Genomic DNA, 23506 nt, shown 5'->3' with positions numbered 1-23506 from the left:
GTCATGCATTAAGATCCCTTCTGCCAGCAGAGTCCACCCCTCTCTAGTTTTCCCCGTTGGAAGATAGAATACTAGATGGCCACCTACCCGAAAAAACTATCTCCTTGATATGCAAGAAATTGATAAATAACATGGTAGATCCTCTTCAATTTTTATGGAACAGATGGATGAGGGATGGTATTGAGATGGATGATGAAGAATGGCAGGAGGCAATATCTTCCCCAAAAGTGGTCGCAATCCCAGCGCGACTCAGACTGGTGCAGCTCAAAATTCTCCATAGGGTATATATATCACAGGACCTCACTTGGTACAGATGGGGAGCGCTGACTAGGGGGAGTGTAGAAGGGGATGCGTTCACTTAGGAACATTCATGCACATCATATAGGAATGTGACCTCATACATTCCTTTTGGCAGAAAGTACACGACACGTTCAATGCGGTACTGACCGTCCACCTTCACCCAGAGGCCTGTTGGTGCCTTCTAAATATATGGGAGCCTAAGGACTTGAACTCTCACCTGACGCAATGGGTCACACTGGGGTTAATGCTTGCAAAAAGGAATATCGCACAGCTATGGGGCGAGTCTCAACCACCCACAATAGAGGCCTGAAAAAAAGACCTTGATTGGTGCATGCACAGAGAAAAGACAGTTTATGTGGCATGGGGCTGCCCCAAAAATGGTCTCGCATATGGAGCCTGTGGAATTCATACCGAGGAGAGATATGCCAACCACCACGTTGTATTGAACATGATGATCCTCTTACCCCGTAACCTATCCCTATGATGTAATGTTGTCATTAGCTCTCACTTATTTTATCCACCATGTATGCTTTTGACATTTCCTCTGTACTGTGTAAATGATGCCGATGTATGAATTTGAATTGAATTTTGAATTTTAAAATATTTATATAGCGCACGTTTACCTTTGCGGTTTCATGGCGCTGCGGGGTCGGTACAACTTCAGCGGGCAGAATCAGTTGGATTAGGATGAGAAGGCCCGTGAGAACAGAAAAGTTTTCAGTCTCCCACGGAACTCCATATAAGATACAGATGTTCGAATGGGGAGGGGCAAGGAGCTCCAGAAGGACGGGGCAAGGACAGAAAACTTACAGCCTCCCGTCCTACTTTTCTTAAATCTGAAAGAGAGAGGGAAGAGGAACGCAATTGCCTACCAGGAATATAATGGTGGATGTTGGCTTTAATAAAAGCTGGGGCTGTCCCGGCGCGAGCCTGAAAAGTCAGGCATCCAAGTTTAAACAGTGCTCTTTCCTTTATCGGGAGCCAATGCAAGGAACAGAGAGACGGGGTGATGTGTTGAGATCTAGGTAAACTAAGAACCAGGCGAGCGGCTTGGTTCTGCACCAGTTGAAGCCGACGGAGGGCATAACTGGGAATGCCATTGTACAGTGCGTTGCCATAGTCAAGGCGAGAGAGAACCATCGCCATGACCATGAGCTTGAGGGCTGAGGAAGAGAAAAAACGTGAGATCTTGCGGATAGTACGCAGCGCAAAGAAACAAGAAGAAACCACCGTGCTAACATGTGAGTGAAGGGTATGATGTTGATTAAGAGTGATCCCCAAAGTTTTAACGGAAAAGGAAGGGAGAGGGGGGGGTGCCAAGTGAGGAAGGCCAAAAAGCAGAGGACCAAGGGTTAATTTTACCTCCAGTCAGGACAAGTTCGGTCTTATCAGGGTTGAGTTTCAGATGGTTCAAGTTCATCCAATCCCTGATAAAGACCATCACTGACTGGAAGCTGTGAATGGAATGGGGTAAGTTAGACAAATTAAAAATAAGTTGGAGGTCATCAGCGTAATTGAACACTGTGACCTCCATCCGCTGTAAAGCAAAAATAAGTGGGAAAATGTACAAATTAAAAAGAAGAGGGGAGAGAGACGAGCCCTGAGGGACACCGCACTGTACTTTATGAGCCGTTGAGGAAAAATCTGCCAGATGGACGGCTTGGGTGCGCTCACTAAGAAATGAGGCCACCCAAGCCAGGGCGGAGCCCCCGCCGCCTGCCGCCTCGACACGGGAAAGAAGAATGTTATGATCAACCGTGTCGAAGGCGGCAGAAAGATCGAGGAGAATCAACACTTGTGGGAGATTGGAATCAAGCCCGTCTCTAAGTTTGTCCATAACGGACACTACCACCTTTTCGGTGGAAAGAAGAGGGCAAAAACCCGCCTGAGAGGGGGCAAGAAACCCACTGGACTCAATGAAGGAACTAAGAGTAAGGGTAATGTGCCGCTCCAACACCTTTGCCAGATAGGGGAGGAGGGAGATGGGGCGATAGTTTGCCAGTATTGTAGGGTCGGCACCCAGCTTTTTTAAAATGGGGACAATCGTGGCTGATTTATGGGAGGAGGGGACAGTGCCTGTTTTAAGGGACTCATTAAGGAAGGTCAAGGGGGGAAGGGGACAGCTCCGGAAGATGTCACCCATGATATAAGCCGGGCAGGCATCTGCAGGAGAGCCAGATTTGACATTAGGGAGAATAGAGAGAAAAGTCTCCTCAGATAGCAAGGCTAATTGATCAAGGTGATAAGGGTTATTTGGCGGGACAATATCGGAAGTGGAGGGAGGGGGGATGTTGGACTTGATACCTTCAATTTTGCTGATGAAAAAATCATTCAAGGAATCACACAGCTTTTGAGAAGGTAGAAGGTATGTTAATAAAAAGATTTATAAAAAAAAAGATTGTTACTATTTAGTAAATTAACTAGCAGACATTGGTAAAGATTAAATAGTAAAAGAGAAGTGGAAGATCCCTAAGAACTATGCAGTTCAGTGGTCTTGTCCCCAAGACAATGAATCCAGCTAAATTGTCACATTTCAGCTACTAAGGGTTTTGATCATGTCAAAGCAGAGGCAGAAATTATAGTGAAAGCTAATCTGTGAAGGAGTATGATATGGTAGACTGTGTCAGGTTAGGTTGAGAGCTTTAGCTAAATGACCACACAGACACAGCTGCCACTCATATTCACAAGCAAGACATCCACTGCAAGCTAGATACTATTTTGAGTACCTGTTCTGTATCCAGCTTTCTTGGCAGTTAATAAACAGTTTTATTCATCAAATTTTGCTCAGTAGGCATTCACCAAGGAGCAACATCCTCCTTCATGGAATTGAGGATAAAGCCTGAGCAAGTGCCTAGCAGGGAGTTTTTTGTGTGCTTTAAAATTGCTGGACAGTCTGACTGGGTAGGCAGTTTGAGTGAAGAAATATTTTCCCTATTGAAGACCATTGTTTACTACTCTTCAATAAGATCATTCAAGTGAGTTGGGCTTTCTTTCTCTGTTAATACCTGTCCACTCAAACAAAATAGATAAACTGTTCACCAGTGCCATAGAAGGGTGGTCTGAGTTCCTAACACCCAGCCGATGATATCAGTCGTAGAGTCTTCTCTATGTTGTTATGCATAGTAGGAAATGTTTTTCAAGCCCTAATTTTGATATTGCCAATCAGCCATATGACCCTAATCATTGGTCATTTGTTTTAGCAATGTTATATTCTTTGGCTGCCTTCAACTTAACCCTTCTGAGAGAGGTTAGTAGTATTAATAATATATTTCTCAATATTATGTCTCCTTCACCACATGTTAACTTTATGAGGACTGCCCTAAGATTATCAGGGTTACCTAATTTGGTTCCATAATAAGAGCCTTTCAAGGTTTAATGTGCCTCAAATTTCCCTTATATTGTAATGCGCATATAGAGTTTGCTTAAGTTTTGTCAACTGAGTATTAGGAATGTTTGGTATTTAAGATCCCTACCCCTCTTATCAATAATGATTGTGTGGTGGTAAAGACCCTTGAAGTCTATGAGGCTGAGTTATTGTTTGCTCTTTATAAGCATGAAATACATTTCTTTGAGCAGAATTAGATTTGTGTTTAGTATGGTAGCTGAACAGCTCTATGACTATGTATCACCAGGACTCTTGGGAAATTCATCCCACCCAGCCTCACCTGATGGGATTTCCCTAAGAATAAACGATAAAGTGAAACATTAAAAGACATTGCAGAGTGAGTGAACAATACCAGAAATGTATGGGCTATTGAGTACATGGGCTACAACACTGAACGTGGAAGCTAGAGTTCACTCTGTATTTAAGTTTTAGTTCAGATCCACTTTGGTTTGTGCCTCTGACTTTTAGGACCTCTTCCTCAATTCTTCATTCATTTTGTTTAGAAGAGCTGTGTCTGCACTCTGTTCCTGAGTGTTGCCCTAGTATCCCCACTGTCCCTCTCTATGCTGTCCTTGCCAGATGTTATTTCGAGTGACTCTTTAGCAATACCGTACTTTACATTTACTTTTCCATTTCCAGAACCTCAAATCCTGAATTTTCTTGAATGGTGGTCTGAGAACCAAATCCTAGATGTTTGAAGTCAGTACAAGTTGGTGCGTGATTTATTTATTTGACCCAGCTGCTGACCCACTCATCATAGTTACAGCTTCTAAATAATGCACAGAGAACCATGTGTCTCTTCCAGGGAACAGTTACACTTTAGATGAATTCGGTAAAACATGTGAATCACAGCATTCACTCACCACTCTCCTTCCTACCTGCCTTTGGGAATTTCTACTCCTATGGTCCTTCTCGGAGATGGGATGCCTCCTGTGCCAAACTGTTAGCCCTCTCAAAGTTTCTTAGTTCTTCAGTAAGCAGCCTGCACTGTGGATCCAGAGAGAGAGGCTCTCAGTGAATAGACTGGGTTGAGATTGCCTTGCTGGGAGGCACTGAGGAGACATCTTTTGGCAAGTTATGCCAAGTTACATTAGATATCGTTTGTGTAAAAGTTTCATCTGTGGTGTGCCAAGCTTAGTGGATTCCAGAATTAATGGTTGACATTGATTTTAGGGTAACGGCTCTAGTGCAAATAAATTAGAAGAGCACCTCTTATGGTCTTTTATTTCAGAGATGTGAGTATTGACTTGCCTTCCTTCCTTGCAGCTCTGTTTGGTCTCTTTACTGCCAGTTACACATCAGAGTTTTTAAGCGCAGCACCCCATTGACAATTTTGTTTAGAAATTTGGTCCGTTTGTAAGGGGGGGTCGAGTGGAAAAAGCCTAAATGCTGTCCTTAATCTTTCCGAAAACAATTATCATTGCAAGGAGAGTCTGAGGTGATCTTGAGTTAAACTAGAACAACCCATTGTCTCCCGCATCTTCCAATTATCCTAGTGGCAGGTGTCCTTGAGAGACTCAAGTTAGGTGTAGGTGTATCCCTGTATCTTTAGACAGGCTTGTGCTAGGAGTTAAGTGACTGCTGGAGTGCACTCTGATCCACTAAGACAGTATTTGAAGTGCATCAATGAACTCGCTTTTTTCTGGTGCTTATTGTAAATATGCTTTCTTGTGTTTGACCACCCATAGAGTTCTTTAACTTATTTTACCATACCAATTCACCTTGTGTATATAACTGAACAGAATTGGAGTCCGGTATTGCTCAGGTATCAAGCATGATATCAGAAGTGGAGCTTTAAAGATAGGCAATCTGCAGAGTGAGCACGGTATCCATTCACTCCCACTTTTCCCTGACCTGCATGGAAACATTTTGCCTCGCTCATGGAAATACTTGAAGTCAGTTAGTATTTAGGCACAGATCACTGACCCATTACTAGACCGACAATAGCTTTAATTCCTTCTCACATTTAAAAATGTATTGCTAGTACATTATGAAAAACAAAAAGAATGGGTCTTTTTAGCTATTATACATACACCTCTCCCCTAATTGTGGGTGGGCGTACCAGGTGTCTGTACTGCCTAAGAAACCCTAAGGTTTTGTAAAAGAACCGTCACTCACCTTCCTAGTAGGTGACATGCTGCTTCATAGGGTTCCCACCCTGATCACAAAATGTTTCCAGGGTGTGCTGTGACGCCTGATTACAGCGGAGCTGGTTGTTTTTGAGGGTGTGTGAGTGAATAGTGCTCAAGTGTGGTGCTTTTCTTGACCGAAGTTTTATTGGTGAGAGTATTGGTCAATGTTAAAAGAGTGATGGATATGTGAAGGATGTAAATGTGATCCTTCTTATTCTGTGAGTGGTCTACATGTTTGGAAATTAAATAATATTCTCACCAATAAAACTTAGGTCAAAAAAAGACTAACAGTATTTGAGCCAATTTTAAAAATCACCGCACTTGAGCACTATTCACTCACTATCACCACCCCACCCTCAAAAACAACCAGCTCCGCTGTAATCCGGCGTCTCAGCACACCCTGGAAACGTTCGGTTGGAACCCTATGATGAAGCATGTCACGTAGAGATTTTTTAGGCAGTACAGACACCTGGTACGCCCACCCAAAATTAGGGGATAGGTTTATGTATTATAGCTAAAAAGACCAGTTCTTTTTGTTTTGCATACTATTATTTGGGAGGAGGAACGGGCCCATCTCCTGACTTCTCACTCTCATATTGTTGAGACTTGCTTGTACTTTATAAATATTCTTCTTGCCTGCACATTGGGATTGTCATTGCATGTTTGTTTTAGGTATTGTATTTTTCAAAAGATCGGCTGTAAGAGAAAAATGTTCACCTTTGTGGCTCTTATATGTATCAAATTGCATCCCTTTTTTAAAAAATTTAAATTAACTATAAGTATTATACATTCTGTTTTTGTAACTTTGTATTAGTAGATGTGTTACGGCAAATTTTCTGATGTATGAAATATTCGTGTCCTTTGTATGCAAAGCCTGTTATTGAAATAGATGTAAACACCAAACAAATACAATCTCTTTGCTTATTTGGATGCCGACTGTTGCAGCTGTTTCCGTGAGCCACCCCATGCCACGTCTGGCTAAATGTTCATCAGATACATAGAAGCTATTCTAGATGCCTTGCCTTGTGGAATGACGTAGCTTGAGTGGCTGATTCTTAATTCTGTTTTTGCTTAGCCCTTTCTGGCAGAACCTTCCCTCTAAGATTCAGAATGCTGAACCGTAACCATACTTGGTCTGATGCTCTGTATGGATGTTAGCAGTCCTCATGATGACCCAAAACAAGGCTATGGTTGAAATTTTGTCGACATAAAGGGCGAATGGAACCTATATAATTGTATCCATTGATGGATCAATAATTGAATGAATATTAAAGAGCGTCAATTATCTACTCCTTTGGTCAATTTACTTGTGTACGCTCTCTATTATTTGTTTGTCATTTATCACTGCGTGAACACTCATGAGCACTGAACACTTTTTGTATAGCAGTAAAACATTTTGATTACTCCAGTATTGGAATTTTAATAGATTCCCATGCTTGTATCATTCCCCGTCGTCGGAATGGGATTCCCCGGTATACATAAAATAGCAATAGAAACGTCACTAAAACAGAACCTAGGCTTAGGCCCATTCCTGTTTTGCATCATATCCACCACTTTTTGTAAAAGAGACCCAAAAAATGAACAACTAATCAGATTGGCCTCACCCCCTAGAACCCTTCTTAGAGAAGCTCAGATCCTCAGATTTTCTACCGCACGTTATGCAAGGGAGTCTCCACTGAGCTCTGCTCATTTTTTTCCTAAAACTTTGTTTCTACAACCTTTTCTACAGTTTTTTCTACTACAACTTCTTCAGGATGTCGGACAAAGAAAAGGCCCTTTTTAAGGCATGTGCTACTTGTGCTAAGAAGGGCTGTACGCTGAAGATAAGCACAATGATTGTATTTACTGTGTATCCTGACCTCAAGGATGCAGACTGTAAGATATGCCGCACCTTCTCTACCAAGACTTTGCGTGATCATGAAGGGCGTCTTTTGACCTGGCTCCAGAAGCTGAAGTCAAGAAAGGAGCCAGTGTCCAGTGACAGCGACGACACATCTTCTGCGACCTCTTCCAGAAGGTATGTAAAAAGGGGTAGAGCTTCTCCTTCACTTTCTGAGAAACGCCCTGGTAAGGTCTGAAAAAGACCTCCGATAGGTCTAAAGGGCTTAGTCCTTTCGAATCTCCTCACCAAGGTGTACAGGAGAGGGAAGAGCTATCAAGAGAAGTGAGTCTTGAGAGGAAATACAGTTCTGTTCTGCCAACGTCACCTCCTGCAGCTTCAAAGACCTTCAGAAAGCCATCTTCGTTGACTTCTGAGGTAAAATGATCAAAGAAGACTCACTCGTCGACAACGCCGTCATCGATTCCGTCGACGAAAACTCCAAAGGTACAGTCTTCTTAATTTTTCACATTGTCGACCGGCTCGTTAATGGTGGTGTCGCCGTTTCTGACACAGGGCTCTGTGTCGACGAGTTCAACGCCGGTGGTATTTGTATCGTTAACGATGGTGTCGACGATGACGACGTCGTCAAGGATGTCGACGACGAGTGTGACGACGCTAACGCCGACGACGGCGATGACATCGACGACTGCGTCGACAACAGCTGCGTCGACTACGGTGATTTCTTCGCCGATGATTCTCTCTTCGTCTTCGATGGTCCCGTCGATGACGTAGACGGTCGAAAAAAATTCGATCTTGCTCAAAAAACGGCAAATCACGCCAGAGACGACCTCGCCAAGGAGAGTGACTCCTTTACCTCCTGCACTTCTCCTAGAAGAAGAGGAATCGGATGAGGAGGAAGGTCCTTTTGGCTATGCTGATAGCCCTTCTCAGCTTCACGTAAAATGCTAGGAGATGGATTCCGAAGGGGAGTACGAGGATTTTGAACAGTATGGGCCTCCCTCTCAATATCAACTAGACTATCATCAGGAGATGGTCTAAATGCCCTCCTCCTTACTGACAGACTTACAAGCTATGTACTTGGATTACAGGAAAAGGTTTGCAACACAGCCTCCTGTTTCAATAGGAGTACCGGTTACTACTATTCCTCCTGCTCGTCCCATTGCCACGAAAGTACCACAGCCTCAGCTGGAAGCGCAGGATGTTCCACCTGTTCCCCTGCCGTCCAAGATGACACCTCTGACGACGCCCAAGGAAACGTCACGATTCCAGATCCAGATGCGGAGTGGGATGACCATGTTATTCCAGATCCAGCTTCTCCTGCTCCAACATCTGTTGATTCCCCCCATGTAGATATCCAGGGTTCCATAACTTAATGGAGAGGGCCTCCAAACGGTTCGCACTACCCATGACCAAGGTGGAATCGGAGTGCTTCCTTTATGACTTTAAGGAGCCTTATAAGAAATCAGTCAGGTCAGTTCCGATTGTGGCCCATGTTTGGAAGGTAGGCTTAAAGGTGATGCAAAACCTAGCCACGGTTATTCCAGTTCTACCTCGTCTGGAGAAAAAATATAAGGCTCCGGAGGGTAGCCCAGCCTGTTTGACCAGCCAGCCTAAACCGGACTCTGTCATCTTGTAGGCCGCCCAGAGGAAATCAAGGAATCCTTCAGCTCCCCTTACCACTCCTCCAGATAAAGAGGGCAGGCCTCTGGATAATGTAGGCAAAATATTTTCATCTATGTCCAGCCTGCTAGTCAGAACTGCTAATTCTTTGGCTATTCTTGGACGATACGATCACCAGATGTGGTGCAACCTATCCCCCTATCTTTATCAGGTGCCGGAGGAAGGAAAGAAAGAAGCTAAAAGAATTCTTCAGGAGAGCGAAATAACTTCGGCGGAAATCATTGACTGTGCAATGGATATTGCAACAACGGTTTTTCGCTCCTTAGCTGGAGCGGCGGTTCTTCGTCGACAGGGCTGATTACGAGCTACTTGGTTCCTAGCGGAAGTCCAGAATAAAATCTTGGATATGCCTTTTGATTGGTAAGCGCTGTTTGGAAAACATATTGACGATGCGCTGCAAGATATTAATAATAAAAAGGCTACAGAAACAGAAAAATCCTTAAGGGCCTCTGCAGTACCGCAAGTTCCCATTCCAGGGATCGAGGGAAAGAGGTAACTCTACATACAGGGGAGGTTATCAACAACAACGTTACTCCTCGTATGGTTCACAGTTACAATCCTACAGGCCAAACTACAAACATCGGCAGAACCAATCTTCTTCGTCTTTCTCTCGCTCGAACAACAGAGGAACACAAGATCGCCAGGGCAGAGACGACTCTCAGCGCCAATAGAGGCTTGCTGGCTCTGACTACTGCCCCCTCTCCTCTTGTGCCATCAGTGGCAGGCATAGTATCATATTTCCTCCACAACTGACAACAAATAACATCAGATCGTTGGGTATTGAACATCATTCTTTACGGCCATACTTTGGAGTTTTTCTAACCACCACTATCCAAGCCCCCTCGCACCATGGTATCGAAACATCTCCGTCTGCTACGGTTGGAGGTCCATCAAATGCTCCTCAAAGGAGCTATAGAGCCGGTCCCTATCTCTCAAGGGGGAAAGGGGTTTTACTCCTGGTTCTTCCTTATCCGGAAGACGTTAGAAAAGTGGCGCCATATACTAGATCTGAGGGAGCTCAACACCTATCTCATCAAGCAATCCTTTCGGATAGTTTATCTACAAGACATCCTTCGTCTTCTCAACTCAGGGGATTTCATGGCCACTCTGGATCTAGAGGACGCTTATTTTCACGTACCCATTCACCCAGCTCACAGGAGGTATCTTCGCTTCACAGTAGCCAAGAGCCATTTTCAATTCAGGGTTCTTCCCTTTGGTCTACGATCTGCTCCACGGATCTTCACAAAGGTTTAACTCCGGTAGCAGCCTTTCTGCGAAAACAAAAGCTACAGGTTTTCCCTTACCTGGACGACTGGTTCCTAAAAGCCCCAACCAAACAGGCAGCACAAGAATCAGTCATAACCTGTACACGCCTGTTAGCCAATCTCGGCCTAACACTCAACCAGCAGAAGTCTTCTCTCCGTCCATCAAGGACAGCCAGATTTCTGGGGGCTATTCTCAACACATCCGTAAACAAGGCTTTCCCGACCTTAGAGAGGCAAGAGAAGCTAATGTCCATGGCTTCCCGATTGTTAAAAAGAAGGCCACTTTCAGTTTGCCTCTAGAAGACCCTGCTGGGTTGCATCTCCTCATGCATACCCTTGATTCCTCACTGCAGATTAAGAACGCATCCACTCCAGGAAGAGTTGGACTTGCAGTGGCGCCAAATCGACGGATCCTTCGACAACAAGATCTCAGTTACCGAGGCCATGAGAAACGCCGCATCATGGTGGATGACCAAAGAAAAGATTTGTCAGGGTCTCTCTTTCAAGCTAGCCCCGGCTCCACACATAATAACCATGGACGCTTCTCTCGAAGGCTGGGGAGCGGTGTTGCAAGACCTTCATGTAAGCGGCCGGGGGCGGCCTCAGCATCGGCTATTGCATATCAATCTGCGAGAGCTCAGGGCGATTTGCCTAGCCTTGCAGGCCTTTCTTCAACGAATACAACAGTCTACAGTCCTAATACGTACGGACAACACGACAGCCATGCATTATGTAAACAAAGAAGGAGGCACCAGATCTCTACTGTTGTCGCAAGAAGCCCAATCAATCTGGGAGTGGGAAATTCAATAGGAGGTATAGCTCCGAGGGGAACATCTTCCAGGTGCCTCAACAAAGCAGCGGACATGCTCAGCAGACTGAAGTCGGTCAGCCACGAGTGGGAACTGGACAACTTCACTCTACAGAAGGTTTTTCATAGATGGGGCACACCTTCCATAGATCCCTTTGCCTCTCTGAAGAACAAGAAATGCCGGTTTTATGCAAGCAGGATTCACCATCCGGGATCGTTGGAGAATGCGCTTTCGATGGCCTGGTCAGGCGCATTTGTCTACGCTTTTTACCCCATTCCTATGATTCCCAGAATTCTCAGGAAGCTCAAAGCAGAACCGTGCAGGATGATCCTGATAGCTCCAGCATGGCCCAGACAGTTTTGGTTTACAGAACTTCACCTTCTCTCCCTGGATCTTCCTCTTCCTTTGCAGCCTATTCCTTCGCTGCTGACGAAGTCCCAGGGCCAGGTCTGGCATCCGGATCCTCAGTCTCTTCAGCTCTAGGCATGACTCCTGACCAGCGAGAATTTCTCTGGCTGAATCTCTCAGCAGAATGTAAATAAGTGTTTTCTCAAGCAAGAGCCCCAAGTACAAATAAGACTTACAGATTGAAGTGGAAGCGTTTCTGTATTTGGTGCCAGCACAACGACCTCCATCCTTTTAAGCCGGAGCCGCATGAAGTTCTTCCATACATTCTTTCATTAGCAAAAGCGGGACTGGCTCACTCTTCCATCAAGGTGCACCTGGCGGCGATTTCTCGCTTCAGACGCACGTCTGCAGGCCCTTCCCTTTGGTCGGCAAGGATCATTAAACAGTTTCTCAAGGGACTTTTCAGAGTTTTCCCTCCAGTCAAACAGCAGCCTCCTCCTCCTCTTTGGCATCTGAACTTGGTTCTCGCCCAGCTTATGAAGCCTCCTTTTGAACCTATTCACAAGGCAGAGCTCAAATTCCTCTTCTGGAAGGTAGCGCTTCTTCTAGCTTTGACTTCAGCTAGGCGTGTGGGTGAATTGCAGGCTCTCACCATTCAGGAACCATTTCTCCAGTTCATAAAAGGAACGGTGATTCTAGGAACTAACCCAAAATTCATACCTAAAGTTTCTTTGGACTTTCATTTGAAGGAGCCGGTAATTCTTAAGACTTTTTTCTCTCAACCGGCTTCTCCGGCAGAGAAAGCACTTCGCTCTCTGGACGTTCAGAGGTGCTTAAAGTTCTACCTTCAAAGAACTAAAGACTTCAGAAAGTCTTCTCAAATGTTTGTGTCTTTCTGCGACCCTCTTAAGGGTTTTTGCCTTTCCAAACAAGGGATCGCACGTTGGATTATCGATGCTATCCAATATTGTCACAAGGCAGCGGGCAAGCCCCTGGAAGGTCGAGTCCGTGCTCATTCCACGAGGGCTATGTCTTCTTCTACAGCCCTCTTTGCTGGTGTTCCTATCCGGGAGATCTACCGTGCATATAACGCGTCCAAGACTTGGAACACTCTTCCACTCCATCTCAGAGCTAACCCTAACCTCACGGTGTTTCGCAAGCAATTAAAGACTTTTCTGTTCACATCCCCTTACTAATTGCTTGTCCCCCTCCTTTGCTTCAGTGGGTTTGTGGCTATCTTAGCGCTTGGACGCCTCCGGGCAACAATTCGCGCTCTATAAATCAGCAAGTTTACAAGTTTACAAGTGCAGCGACCTGAAACAGTACACATCTTTACAAGACATTACTGCCGGGATGCGGCGACGCAGAGTGACACAGCGGTTGGCCAAGCAGTCCTCAGGAACCTCTTTCAGTAGTGGTGAGCTTTCCCTTTCATCCTTCCTTCCATGTTACTGTTTTATTAGCTCTTGCACATTTTTGAACCTCATGTGTTAATGTTTTCTGAAGCTTCTAGGTATGTTATTGACCATTGAAAATGTCTTTATGATATAATTTGACTATGACTTGGTTCCTAGTTTGATATTACTCCTGGTTCCAAAAATGTGCAGATAACTACTAGCTACTCTGGTACAAGTATGGGAATCTATTAAAGTTCCAATACTGGAGTAAGAAAACAAGTTACTTACCTGTAACTTTGGTTCTCCAGTATTGGAAACTTTCATAGATTCCAATGTGACCCACTCGCCTCCCCTGGGAAAGCTCAGCCTCTTCCATCTTCAGTGGTTTGGTTACACAACGGCTACGAAAATCTGAGGTTCTGAGCTTCTCTCAGGAGGGTTCTAGGGGGTGAGGCCAATTTGCTTGGTTCTTTACTTTTTTGGTCTATTTTACAAAAAGGTGGTCGATAGGATGCAAAACAGGAATGGGCCTAGGCCTAGGTTCTGTTTTAGTGATGGTTTCTATTGCTATTTTATGTATACCGGGGACTCCCATTCCAACGACAGGGAATGATACAAGCATGGGAATCTATGAAAGTTTCCAATACTGGAGAACCACAGTTACAGGTAAGTAACTTGTTTTCATACTTGTTTATGTGTATCTCCCTGCTTTATTAATTGTTTTGAAATTTTCAGAATTCTCATCTATTGATGTGTGTTGAATTTCTGTATAAGAACACATTTCTTCATACATGGAACTGTTGTTTGTTTAGCATGTGCTTCGTGTTTCAGGTATTATAAAGGGGTGCCCCTGTTTATAAATTATGTATAGATTTGTATGCAAAGCCTGTTTGTGAAATAAATGCAAACACCGAAAAAATACAAAGTAATATAATAAATGTTTGTTTCATCCACCTTTCTGTATCCACAAAATGAAGAGTTACTTATTAATGAGTATTATGGTTGTTAAAATACCTAAATTGTGTTTGCTTTGTCTTAAACCATTTCCCTTCAGAATAGAGAGCTGTGCACCAATGTTTTCTTTGTTTCTGATTCACCAGGTTCACTCATTATCTCTAGTTCTAAATAAATCAACGAATGAACTCGCGCAAGCAAGTGTGTTGAAACTTGTTGCTCACCGTGAAGTTATAGGTAAGTTTTCTGAAATGTGCTGAAATCAAATTGTGCATCAGGCAAAAGCTACTCTGACTAGGTACATAGCCTTTCCATCTAGAACTGAAAAATATGACTGAATTTAAAGAAAAAACAAAGTCAACTTCTGATTGTTGAATTTTATGTTTTTAGGGTATGTGGGATTATTTAAATGTGCTCTCCTTAATTTCAACATTTGAATGGGTTTGTAGCTAGATCAAGGTTCTTTGCAGAGAGCTAGAACAAAGTAGTCGTGTTTGGGCAGCATTTGGTTCAAGTACAGGCATGTTGTCTTACTGTACACTAACATTAATTTTGGAGTCAAGAAAATTGAAGTCGTTTTTGTCTAGTGTTTGTGGTATTGTGTTTGTAAGTGAACTTAGCAGGTGGTATTGAGAAATAGGTACTTGTTTCATCTTATGGCTTGTGATCTAAAAGGGCTTATATTTAATGTGTTTGAGCACAATCAACCCACAGTCACAGCTGTCAGAGCAAATTAAGTGAATCAAAATAGCTCTTTTGACATGTATGAAAATATTACTTACATTTAACAAAGACTGTCTATGTGGTTCTCAATATTTTGCAAACCTTCCTCCTCCACGCACTGTTGAGTACTACTATGCCTGATATATCCTTCAAGACTTCAGCGATCATTTTCATGGTACTAACCTGACTGGACTCTGCTAATGTGCATTTTCCAGGGAGGATATCGCAACAGCCAAGTAAGAGGGGTTCATTCTTCACTCTCGATTATTGGGTCCAGTGACATAAGGCCGGTTTCATCAGGTGCCAAGCCACATCTAGTAAACTGCATGCAGGGCCTGTAGATAGATTCACAGTCCAGCCTCGCCATCCCTCTCCAGCTTCACTGGGGGTGGCAGACAACATTCTGAGAGCATTTCTCAGCCCTGGTGAGCAATCTCCCCACCTCCATGTCCCCAGCCCACCGGTTCCGACTCCACAAAGCTGGTGGTATATGTCAGCTGAAAGGAGACGATTTTCAGCCTATAAGGAGGAGCGACATGCAGAAAAGGAACCAGGTTCCTTGTTTCCTGTGTTATTCCTCATTCTATAGCTTTTGATGCATAATATTTGGTGAGTGGATACTGGTCGGAATTGAAGACATTGCCTTGGCTTTCCTTCACCTAATAATGGGCAAATTCCAATGGGACCTTTCGTAATTACCCCAGATTTTGATAGAAAAAAATTCTACTTTGCTTTGTAACTTGTAAAATATCTTTTCCTTTGAGATGTGGATGGTCATGCCACTTAGCCAACATTCAATAGAGATCTTAGGTTTACATTTCCAGTTTCATTTGATGTGATTATCAGCTATGCACAATGTTAAGCCTTGCATACCTACGACTGAATGGCAACCTTAGACCTACAAGATGTGTATTCCTGTATCCCAGTTTGGGAATGGCACAGAAAATATGTCAACTTGTAGTAAAACAGATGCACTTAAATTTTGATGTCTTACTCTTTGTAACCCAAAAAACTTTTGGGCCACCAAAATTAAATAGCCTTCCTAAGATTATTAGGTTTTCTATATTTTTGTTTTTTCTAGTCCTTCGGAAATGGATGCTGCATTATAGTCTCAGACTGGTGTGATGGTGAATACTGTACTTTTTGTTACGGATCCAGAGACATTGAAAATGTTCAATGATTATTCTAAATTTTTGTTGTTTTTCGCATTGTTGCTGCTTTTTGATGTCATGTCTCCGCCTAATTCTACAAACTTCAAGCACTGTAAGATTTATAGGAAACAGACATCTATTACAGACCTTCATCCCTCTTTCTTACGGCGCTTAGGGAAGGCCTGCTTTATTTGATTTAAAACGTCAACGGCAGCGGGAGCTTCGACAACGGTAACAACGTCATCGTCGACGAGGCCTTCACCGCCAACGAGAATTTCACAGTCCACCAAAGGTTAGTCGACGATTCCAGCGACGACATGCCTGCAGAGGAAGACCGACGACAGTACCACAGACGATCGCTTCAGTGGTTGCACCGTCGTCCAGCCCATCGGCGGGACCACCGACCAGGCAAAAATCAGTCTCCTTCAGCCCAAAATATCTCCTTTACCTCCTGCTTGCCTTCTGGACTTCCAAGAATCAGAGGATAAAGGTATGTTTGGCCCTGCATATAGTCCATCACAGTTAAGGGTCAAGTGCCAATATTCTGATGATGAGGACATTGAGGGCAATGATCTATCTTCTTTCCTGGCAGGGGAATTTTCTTTTGCAGAAAGAGACACATCCGTCATGTAGAGACAGGATTCCTTCCAGGAACGTAATTCTTACGATGACAGAGAGGAGGAGCGTCATCAGTTTATCGAACCATCAATGAACGTTCCAGTGTCTTTGGTGTCTGATCTCCATCATGCTTAATGACTATTACAAGCGTTTTCTGGACGCAAATGCTCCTCAGAGGCCTTTACCTCCATAAGAGGTACCCACTATTCTTCCAGGCTAAATTACTCCCAAATCCACACGGGAGAAGACCCTCCCTCCTCCTATAGTCATCACAGAGGATACTCAGGATGCTCAGACAGCAGAAGGTGAGATACAAGCGGACGCAGATGCCCATAATGAATGGGATGACTACACAGCCCCTATGCCACCATCTCCTAACCCTCCTGCTGCCGATACCCCTCCGGCGGATATCGGGGGATTTCATGATCTTCTAGAGCGTGCCTCCAAACGTTTCGATTTGCCAATGCTAACTAAACTGAGTGTTTTCTCTATGATTTTAAACCAGGCACTCACGTTCAGTTAGAGCAATTCCTATAATTGACTTTCTATGGCAAGAAGGGCTAAAGTTATTGAAAACACCTGCCTCCTTTCCAGCTGTTGTTCCAAAACTGAACAAAAAATACAAGGCTCTTGACGACTCGCCTGCATGCCTTGGTCACCCGAGGCCGGATTCTGTGATCATGCAAGCAGCACAGAGACGAGCCATGAATCCAGCATCTCCTTGCACTGCCACACCGTACAAGGAGGGCCGTTGCCTCTACAGTATTAGAAAGAGGTTCTCGGTTCTGGCGACTGCCTCCATTAGAGCCTCTAATGCCATGGCCATTTCAGAGAGGTATGACCAGCAGATGTGGTAGGACATATCTACTCTGTTGGAGTATCTCCTGGAAGATAAAAACACAGAGGCTAAAGATATTCTTTTGGAGAGAGAAAAAGTGTCTTCGGAGCTCATTGAGATAGCTATGGACGTTTCATCCTCTGAATTTCGAGAAATGGCAGAAGCGGCGGTTCTGCATCGCCAGGGATGGCTAAAACTAACCACCTTTCATCCAGAGGTCCAAGCTGAGGTTTTAGACATTCCTTTTGATGGAGAGTGCTTGTTTGGGAAGAATATAGACGAGGACTTACAATCTATAAAGAAAGACACGGATACAGTCAGAACCTTAGGCAGTATCCACCAGCACCGCTTTCGGGCCAGAGGTCAGGGGCAGTTCTTATCCCGTCCGGAATTTCAGCAGCGGTTCCAGCCATATCCGCAGAGTATCTACCAGCCATACAACCGGTCTTTTCATTCCAGCACTGCTCAGATTTATTTGAGATAGGCAGGATGCAAGAGGCAGCACTGCTGGCAAGTCCCAAGACTCCAATAGGAGACAATAAAGTTCATCAGGCCCCTGCTACACTAGTCCTAATAGAGCTCCATTTCTTCAGACAGATAGATCCTAGATATCTTCCAGCATGGCCACACGCTAGAATTCATTCAGCATCCTCCAAATGTTCCACTGCGCAACGTTCTTCTCCGTCACCTTCCAGATCTCAAAAAGGAAATTCATTTGCTTCTTCCCAAGCAAGCCATAGAAGAAGTACTCCTCAACCAGCAAAACCGGGGCTTTTATTCCCACTTCTTCCTCATCAAAAAGAAAAATAGAAAATGGAGGCAGGTCATGGACCTCAGAATGCTGAACAAGTTCATCAAAAGTCAATCTTTCAGGATGCTCTCTCTTCAGGAAATTCTTCTTCTCATGGAAAAAGGAGATTTTCTGGCTTCTCTTGATCTCCTCAACGCCTATTTTAATATTTCCATCCACCATTAACAACGAAAATTCCTCAGGTTCAAAGTGGCAGGAGAGCCATTACCAATTCAGACTGCTTCCATTTGGTTTAAAGACTGCTCCCAGGGTGTTCACCAAGTGCATGGCACTGATAGCAGCTTTCTTAAGATGTTCAGGTCACCAGCTGTTCCCATACCTGAACGATTGGTTCATAAAGGCGTTCCATCTTTTCAAGCGGCAGAAATTTCAACAAGGGCTTGTCAGGTTCTCTTCCAGTCTCTGGGTCTTCGCATAAATCTGGAAAAATCTCAGCCAAATGGTTGGTCTTTCTGGGTGCACGTCTCAACACAGAGCTGGACAAGGCCTTTCCCACTCAAGAAAGAATAATGCAGATTCTGGTTACGACGAAGCTTCTTTCAACAAAAAGGTTTGTTTCTGTGAGGCAGTACAAATCCATGCTGGGGATGATGTCCTCATGCATCCCGCTCATTCCCAATTGCTGACTTTGGATGCGACCGCTGCAGGAACAGCTGGATGCGCAGTCGGTTCAGTCTCCAGGCTCATTCAACGACAAGGTTCGCATTTCAACATCAATGATGGCCGCTATGGCCTAGTGGATGGTCAAGGACAACCTGTCTCAAGGCCTCTCTTTAATTCAGTCTGTGCCACAGCTGGTGATGACCTTGGATGCGTCGATGGACGGATGGGGGGGGGGCTCACCTTCAACAATTACAGGTTCACAGCAAGTGGTCCAAACAGGGATTGGAGTGTCATATACACATTCTAGAGCTCAAAGCAGTGTTTCTAGGTCTGATGGCCTTCATGCCTAGAATCAAAAGTGAGTCATTGCTTGTCAGGACGGACAACACTATGACAATGTTTTACCTCCGAAAGCAAGACTCAACGAGATTTCGAGGGCTTTCCCTTCTTGCTCAATAGATATGGGAATTACTCCTTGTCAACCACATCTACTTGCGAGTGGAGCACATGCAAGGGATTCACAACGAGAAGGCCAACTCTCTCAGCAGGGACTCCAAACAGTGCCACGAATGGGAGCTCAATGACCAACATTTGAAGGAGGGTTTTTAATCCTGGTGTTACCCAACATTAGATCTGTTTGCTGCGTTCCTCAACAAAAAGTGTCCTCTTTTTGCAAGCAGACATCCTCATCAAAATTCAAGGGAAGATGCCTTCCAGTTTCCTTGTAAGGGGATGTGCGTCTACGCATTTCCTCCGTTTCCACTCATTCCTCAAGTACTTCAGAAAATAAAGCAAGAGCCTTGTCGGGTCATTCTCATTGCTCAAGGTTGGCCAAGACAGTTCTGGTACACTGAGCTGCATCGCCTATCAGAGTATGCTCCGATTCTCTTCCCTCCAAATGAGGATATTCTACACATGAACCAGGGCCAAGTGGTTTATCCACAAATTCCTTCGCTCCATTTGTCAGCTTGGCTCCTCAACGTGCTGAATTTGGGGATTTGAGGCTTTCCAAGGAATGTTCTAAGATACTACAGAAGACTCGAGCTCCGTCTATGTTGAAATGTTACTCAGCTAAATGGAAGAGATTTTGTGCTTGGTGTATCTTGCAAGCATTACATCCATTCTCATCATCTCCAGAACAGGTGCCGCCTTCTCTCTTGCAATTAGCAAAATCTGAAAGAAACAGGTTAGTATTAGATTCCTTACCTTAGAATATCCCCAGGCTTCAGACTGGATCCGGAAAGTTTTGCGTAGCATCACCCTTGTGCATCGGTAGGTGTCGTCTGCGGCTCCGCGTCCGTCGTGATGACGTGGTCGGAGTACTTAGACGCCGCCCTCGTGCGTTGACGTCAGTTCTTCTTTTTTCCACGCCAGCAAGCGCCGATCCGGAAAAAGTGGTACCACTTTTTCGATCCTTTTGATCTGTTTTTCGAGTCGAATGACTCCATCGGTGCTGGTAGGGATGCCCGGGTTCAAGCCCTGTTCCGACTGATGTCGGTTACCGACCCCCATCGCCGGTGCCTACATTGTTTGGGGCTCGACCGCGATGACAAGTCGTGCCCCGACTGCCGGGCCTTGACGTCGAAGGCTAGGCGGGAGCAGTCCCGTAAGCGCCTCGAGCTCCGGCAGTCGGCCCCGTGCCGTTCACGGTCCAGGTCGAGGAGGAGGTCGAAGGACCGGTCACGGGGCCACAGTCATCACAACTCGTCGAGTCGACACCACTCGTTGGGCTCCAAGTCCTCAGGTAAGAGGCACAAGAAGTCAAAGCAGCGACACCGCTTTTCTGACTCCCCCTGACGCTCGCGCGATGCAGCCGGGGGTTCGGGCGACACCACCCACGCGGCTCCGCCGGAGCCACATGCGTCGCAGCCAGCCCCACACCCGCTGGTCCCTGGGCTGAATGCGACGCCGGAGGAGATTCGTGACTTCCTCGTGGCCATGAGGACTCACTTCCCTCCGTCGAGGGTTGTCGGCACGCCTTCGGGCCCCACAGCCCCGACTAGGGGCCTTGGTGGGCCGGCGGCTTCGGCCCCGGTGCCGTCGGGTGCTTCCGCCCCGGCGCCGTCGGCGACTTCAGTCCCGATGCCGCAAGGCCCCACTGGATCCGGATCCGGGTCGCCGCTGGTCGACCTCACGACTCCTCCGCCGGCACCGACCCCCAGGGTCTCGCCCCCGACGACGTCGTCCCGATCCCTCCCTTGGTCCGGATCCGGCGTCGGACCGGTGTCGCTCGACGCCACATTCGGCGCCGGCCAAGAACTTTTCTTCTTTGATCCGGCTCCATCCTTTGACCCTGAATTTCAGGAGATGGAGGACGAGGAGGGTTGGATGTGTCTGAGGACCCTCTGACACGCGAGTGTCAGTCCTTTCAGGACTGGACAGAGGAGCTAGGGGAGGCCAGTGGTCTAGACACCTCACCTGACACTGGTTTTGTCTCCCCTCCTACCGTGGTTACGGAGGAGGGGGCTGCTTATAGTGTGGTACTGACGTGGGCAGCTAAGGCCGTGGCGCTTACGCTCCCCGTCGCTACTGTGAAGTCTAATATCCTCACTGAGGTCCTTAGACCGCAGGCTGGCTCTCCGGAGTCTTTGCTGCCGTTTAATGAGGCTCTCATGGACATCCTGTTGGGCACTTGGTCCAGGCCTGCTACAGGCCCCCCAGTAGATAGGAACGTCGCCAGACGCCACCGCCCAGCTCCGGGCGACCCTAGCTTCCTGTACTCCCACCCCACCCCCGAGAGCCTGGTTATCCAGGCCTCCACTTCCCAAACCGCATTCCCGACTGCACCCCCAGATCGGGAATCCAAAAGGTATGAACAGTTTAGTAAGAAACTTTTCTCGTCCCTTAGCTGTGGACTGCGGTCAGTCAACACCGCTTGCCTTTTGGGCGGTTATGCCCACTCTCTGTGGGATACAGTTGCAGCCGTGCTGCCAGAGTGCCCGGAAGGGGCCCGGGCGAAGCTCGCTCAATCCCTCGCGGAGGGACGAGACGCAGCGCGGTATTCTATCCGATGTGGGCTGGATACCACGGAATCGCTGGGCAGGGCGATGTCAACGACGGTGGCAGTTCGCCGCCACGCCTGGCTGAGGTCCGCCAACTTTTCGGCTGATGTCCAGAGCACCCTCATGGATATGCCGTCTGATGGCAGCCACCTCTATGGTGGCAAGGCAGATCATGCGCTTGAACACTTCAAGGACTCCAGGACTACGGCCAAGTCCTTGGGCCTCTCGGCCCCGCGTCAGCGGCAGTCTGCCTTTTGCTCCTTTCGTGGCCAAGGAAGGGGCGATCCCACACGTCCTGCCAGCCACGGGCCGCAGACTAACATCCAGCGCGGTGGTGGACGTGGTATCCACCGTGGCGGTACACGGGGACAGCGGCGAGGCCAGCCCACATCCACCCCCGCAGCATCCGCCTCAAAGCCCTCCTAGTGTGAGCTTTCAGGCCCATTCGATGCCAGTGGGGGGCAGGGTTCGCCATCACCTCCTCCACAGGCGCACCATCACATCGGACATGTGTGTGCTGCAAATCGTCTGAAGGGGTTACTCCCTCCCCTTCGAGGCGACCCCTCCAGCCATGCCACCGCAATACCACCGCGTGTCGGGGGATCACATGAATCTTCTACAGGAGGAAGTTGCGGCCCTCTTGGCCAAAGGGGCCATCGAGCGCGTTCCTGGGCCAGAAGTAGTGTGTGGTTGCTACTCCCACTACTTTCTGGTTCCCAAGAAGGGCAAAGGGGGCCTACGCCCTATCTTGGACCTTCGGAACGTCAACAGCTTCCTCCGGAAGGAGAAGTTCAAGATGCTGACTTTGGCTCAGTTCTTAGCTGCCCTGGACCCGGGAGACTGGATGGTAGCGTTGGACTTGCAGGACGCGTAATTCCACATCCCCGTCCTGCTGGCCCACCGGCGCTACCTGCGGTTCACGGTATGCCACGAGCACTTTCAGTTTACCGTGCTCTCCTTCGGCATTACCGGCGCCCCTAGGGTGTTCGCGAAAGTGATGGCGGTGGTCGCAGCTCATCTGCGCAGATTAGGGATGTCAGTCTTCCACTATCTCGACGACTGGTTGTTGAAGGCGGGCTCGCCCCAGACAGTCGTCAGCCACCTCCAGACTACGGCCGACCTCCTGCACCTGCTGGGGTTCCCCATCAATGTGCCGAAGTCACACCTGTGCCCCTCCCAGAAGCTCCTCTTCATTGGAGCGGTTCTAGACTCGGCGCAGTTTCGGGTTTATCCTCCCGAACAGCGGGTTCGGGATATTCAGGCTCTGATTCCGATCTTTCAGCCTTTATCCCGAGTTTCGGTCAGGTTGACGCTGAGGCTTCTGGGACTAATTGCCTCCTGCATCTTTATGGTGCATCACGCCCGGTGGCGGATGCGGGCTCTGCAGTGGGACCTGAAGTTTCAGTGGGCCCGGCATCAGGGCAACTTGTCCGACCATGTCTTGATCTCGGAGGGCACTGCAGGACAGTTGCAGTGGTGGCTCACGGACCGCGAATGGGTCAGCGTCAGATCCCTCTCCCTTCCCCAATCGGAGCACGTAGTTGTGACGGACGCGTCCCTTCTGGGCTTGGGGGGCCACATGGGAGAGGCGGAGATCAGAGGCCTCTGGTCTCCGGCGGAGTCCTGGCTCCACATCAACCTTTTGGA

At 46.8% G+C, this 23506-nt stretch overlaps 1 protein-coding gene across 2 annotated transcripts in view; it reads left to right on the top strand.

Moving 5' to 3' along the window:
* The window catches only part of VPS13D (vacuolar protein sorting 13 homolog D), a 2979414-nt gene that overhangs the window by 479724 nt on the left and 2476184 nt on the right, over positions 1-23506 (top strand). For both annotated transcript variants that reach the window (XM_078642819.1, XM_078642818.1), the window contains exon 22: positions 14260-14350. In XM_078642819.1, coding sequence (XP_078498945.1) covers positions 14260-14350 — 91 coding nt within the window. The remainder of the gene's footprint in view (positions 1-14259; positions 14351-23506) is intronic.

This window comes from Lissotriton helveticus, chromosome 5_1 (assembly GCF_964261635.1).
Source record: "Lissotriton helveticus chromosome 5_1, aLisHel1.1, whole genome shotgun sequence".
NCBI lineage: Eukaryota > Metazoa > Chordata > Amphibia > Caudata > Salamandridae > Lissotriton > Lissotriton helveticus.
The sequence above is the reverse complement of the archived record's forward strand: the minus strand, read 5'-3'. Positions and strand labels throughout refer to the sequence as shown.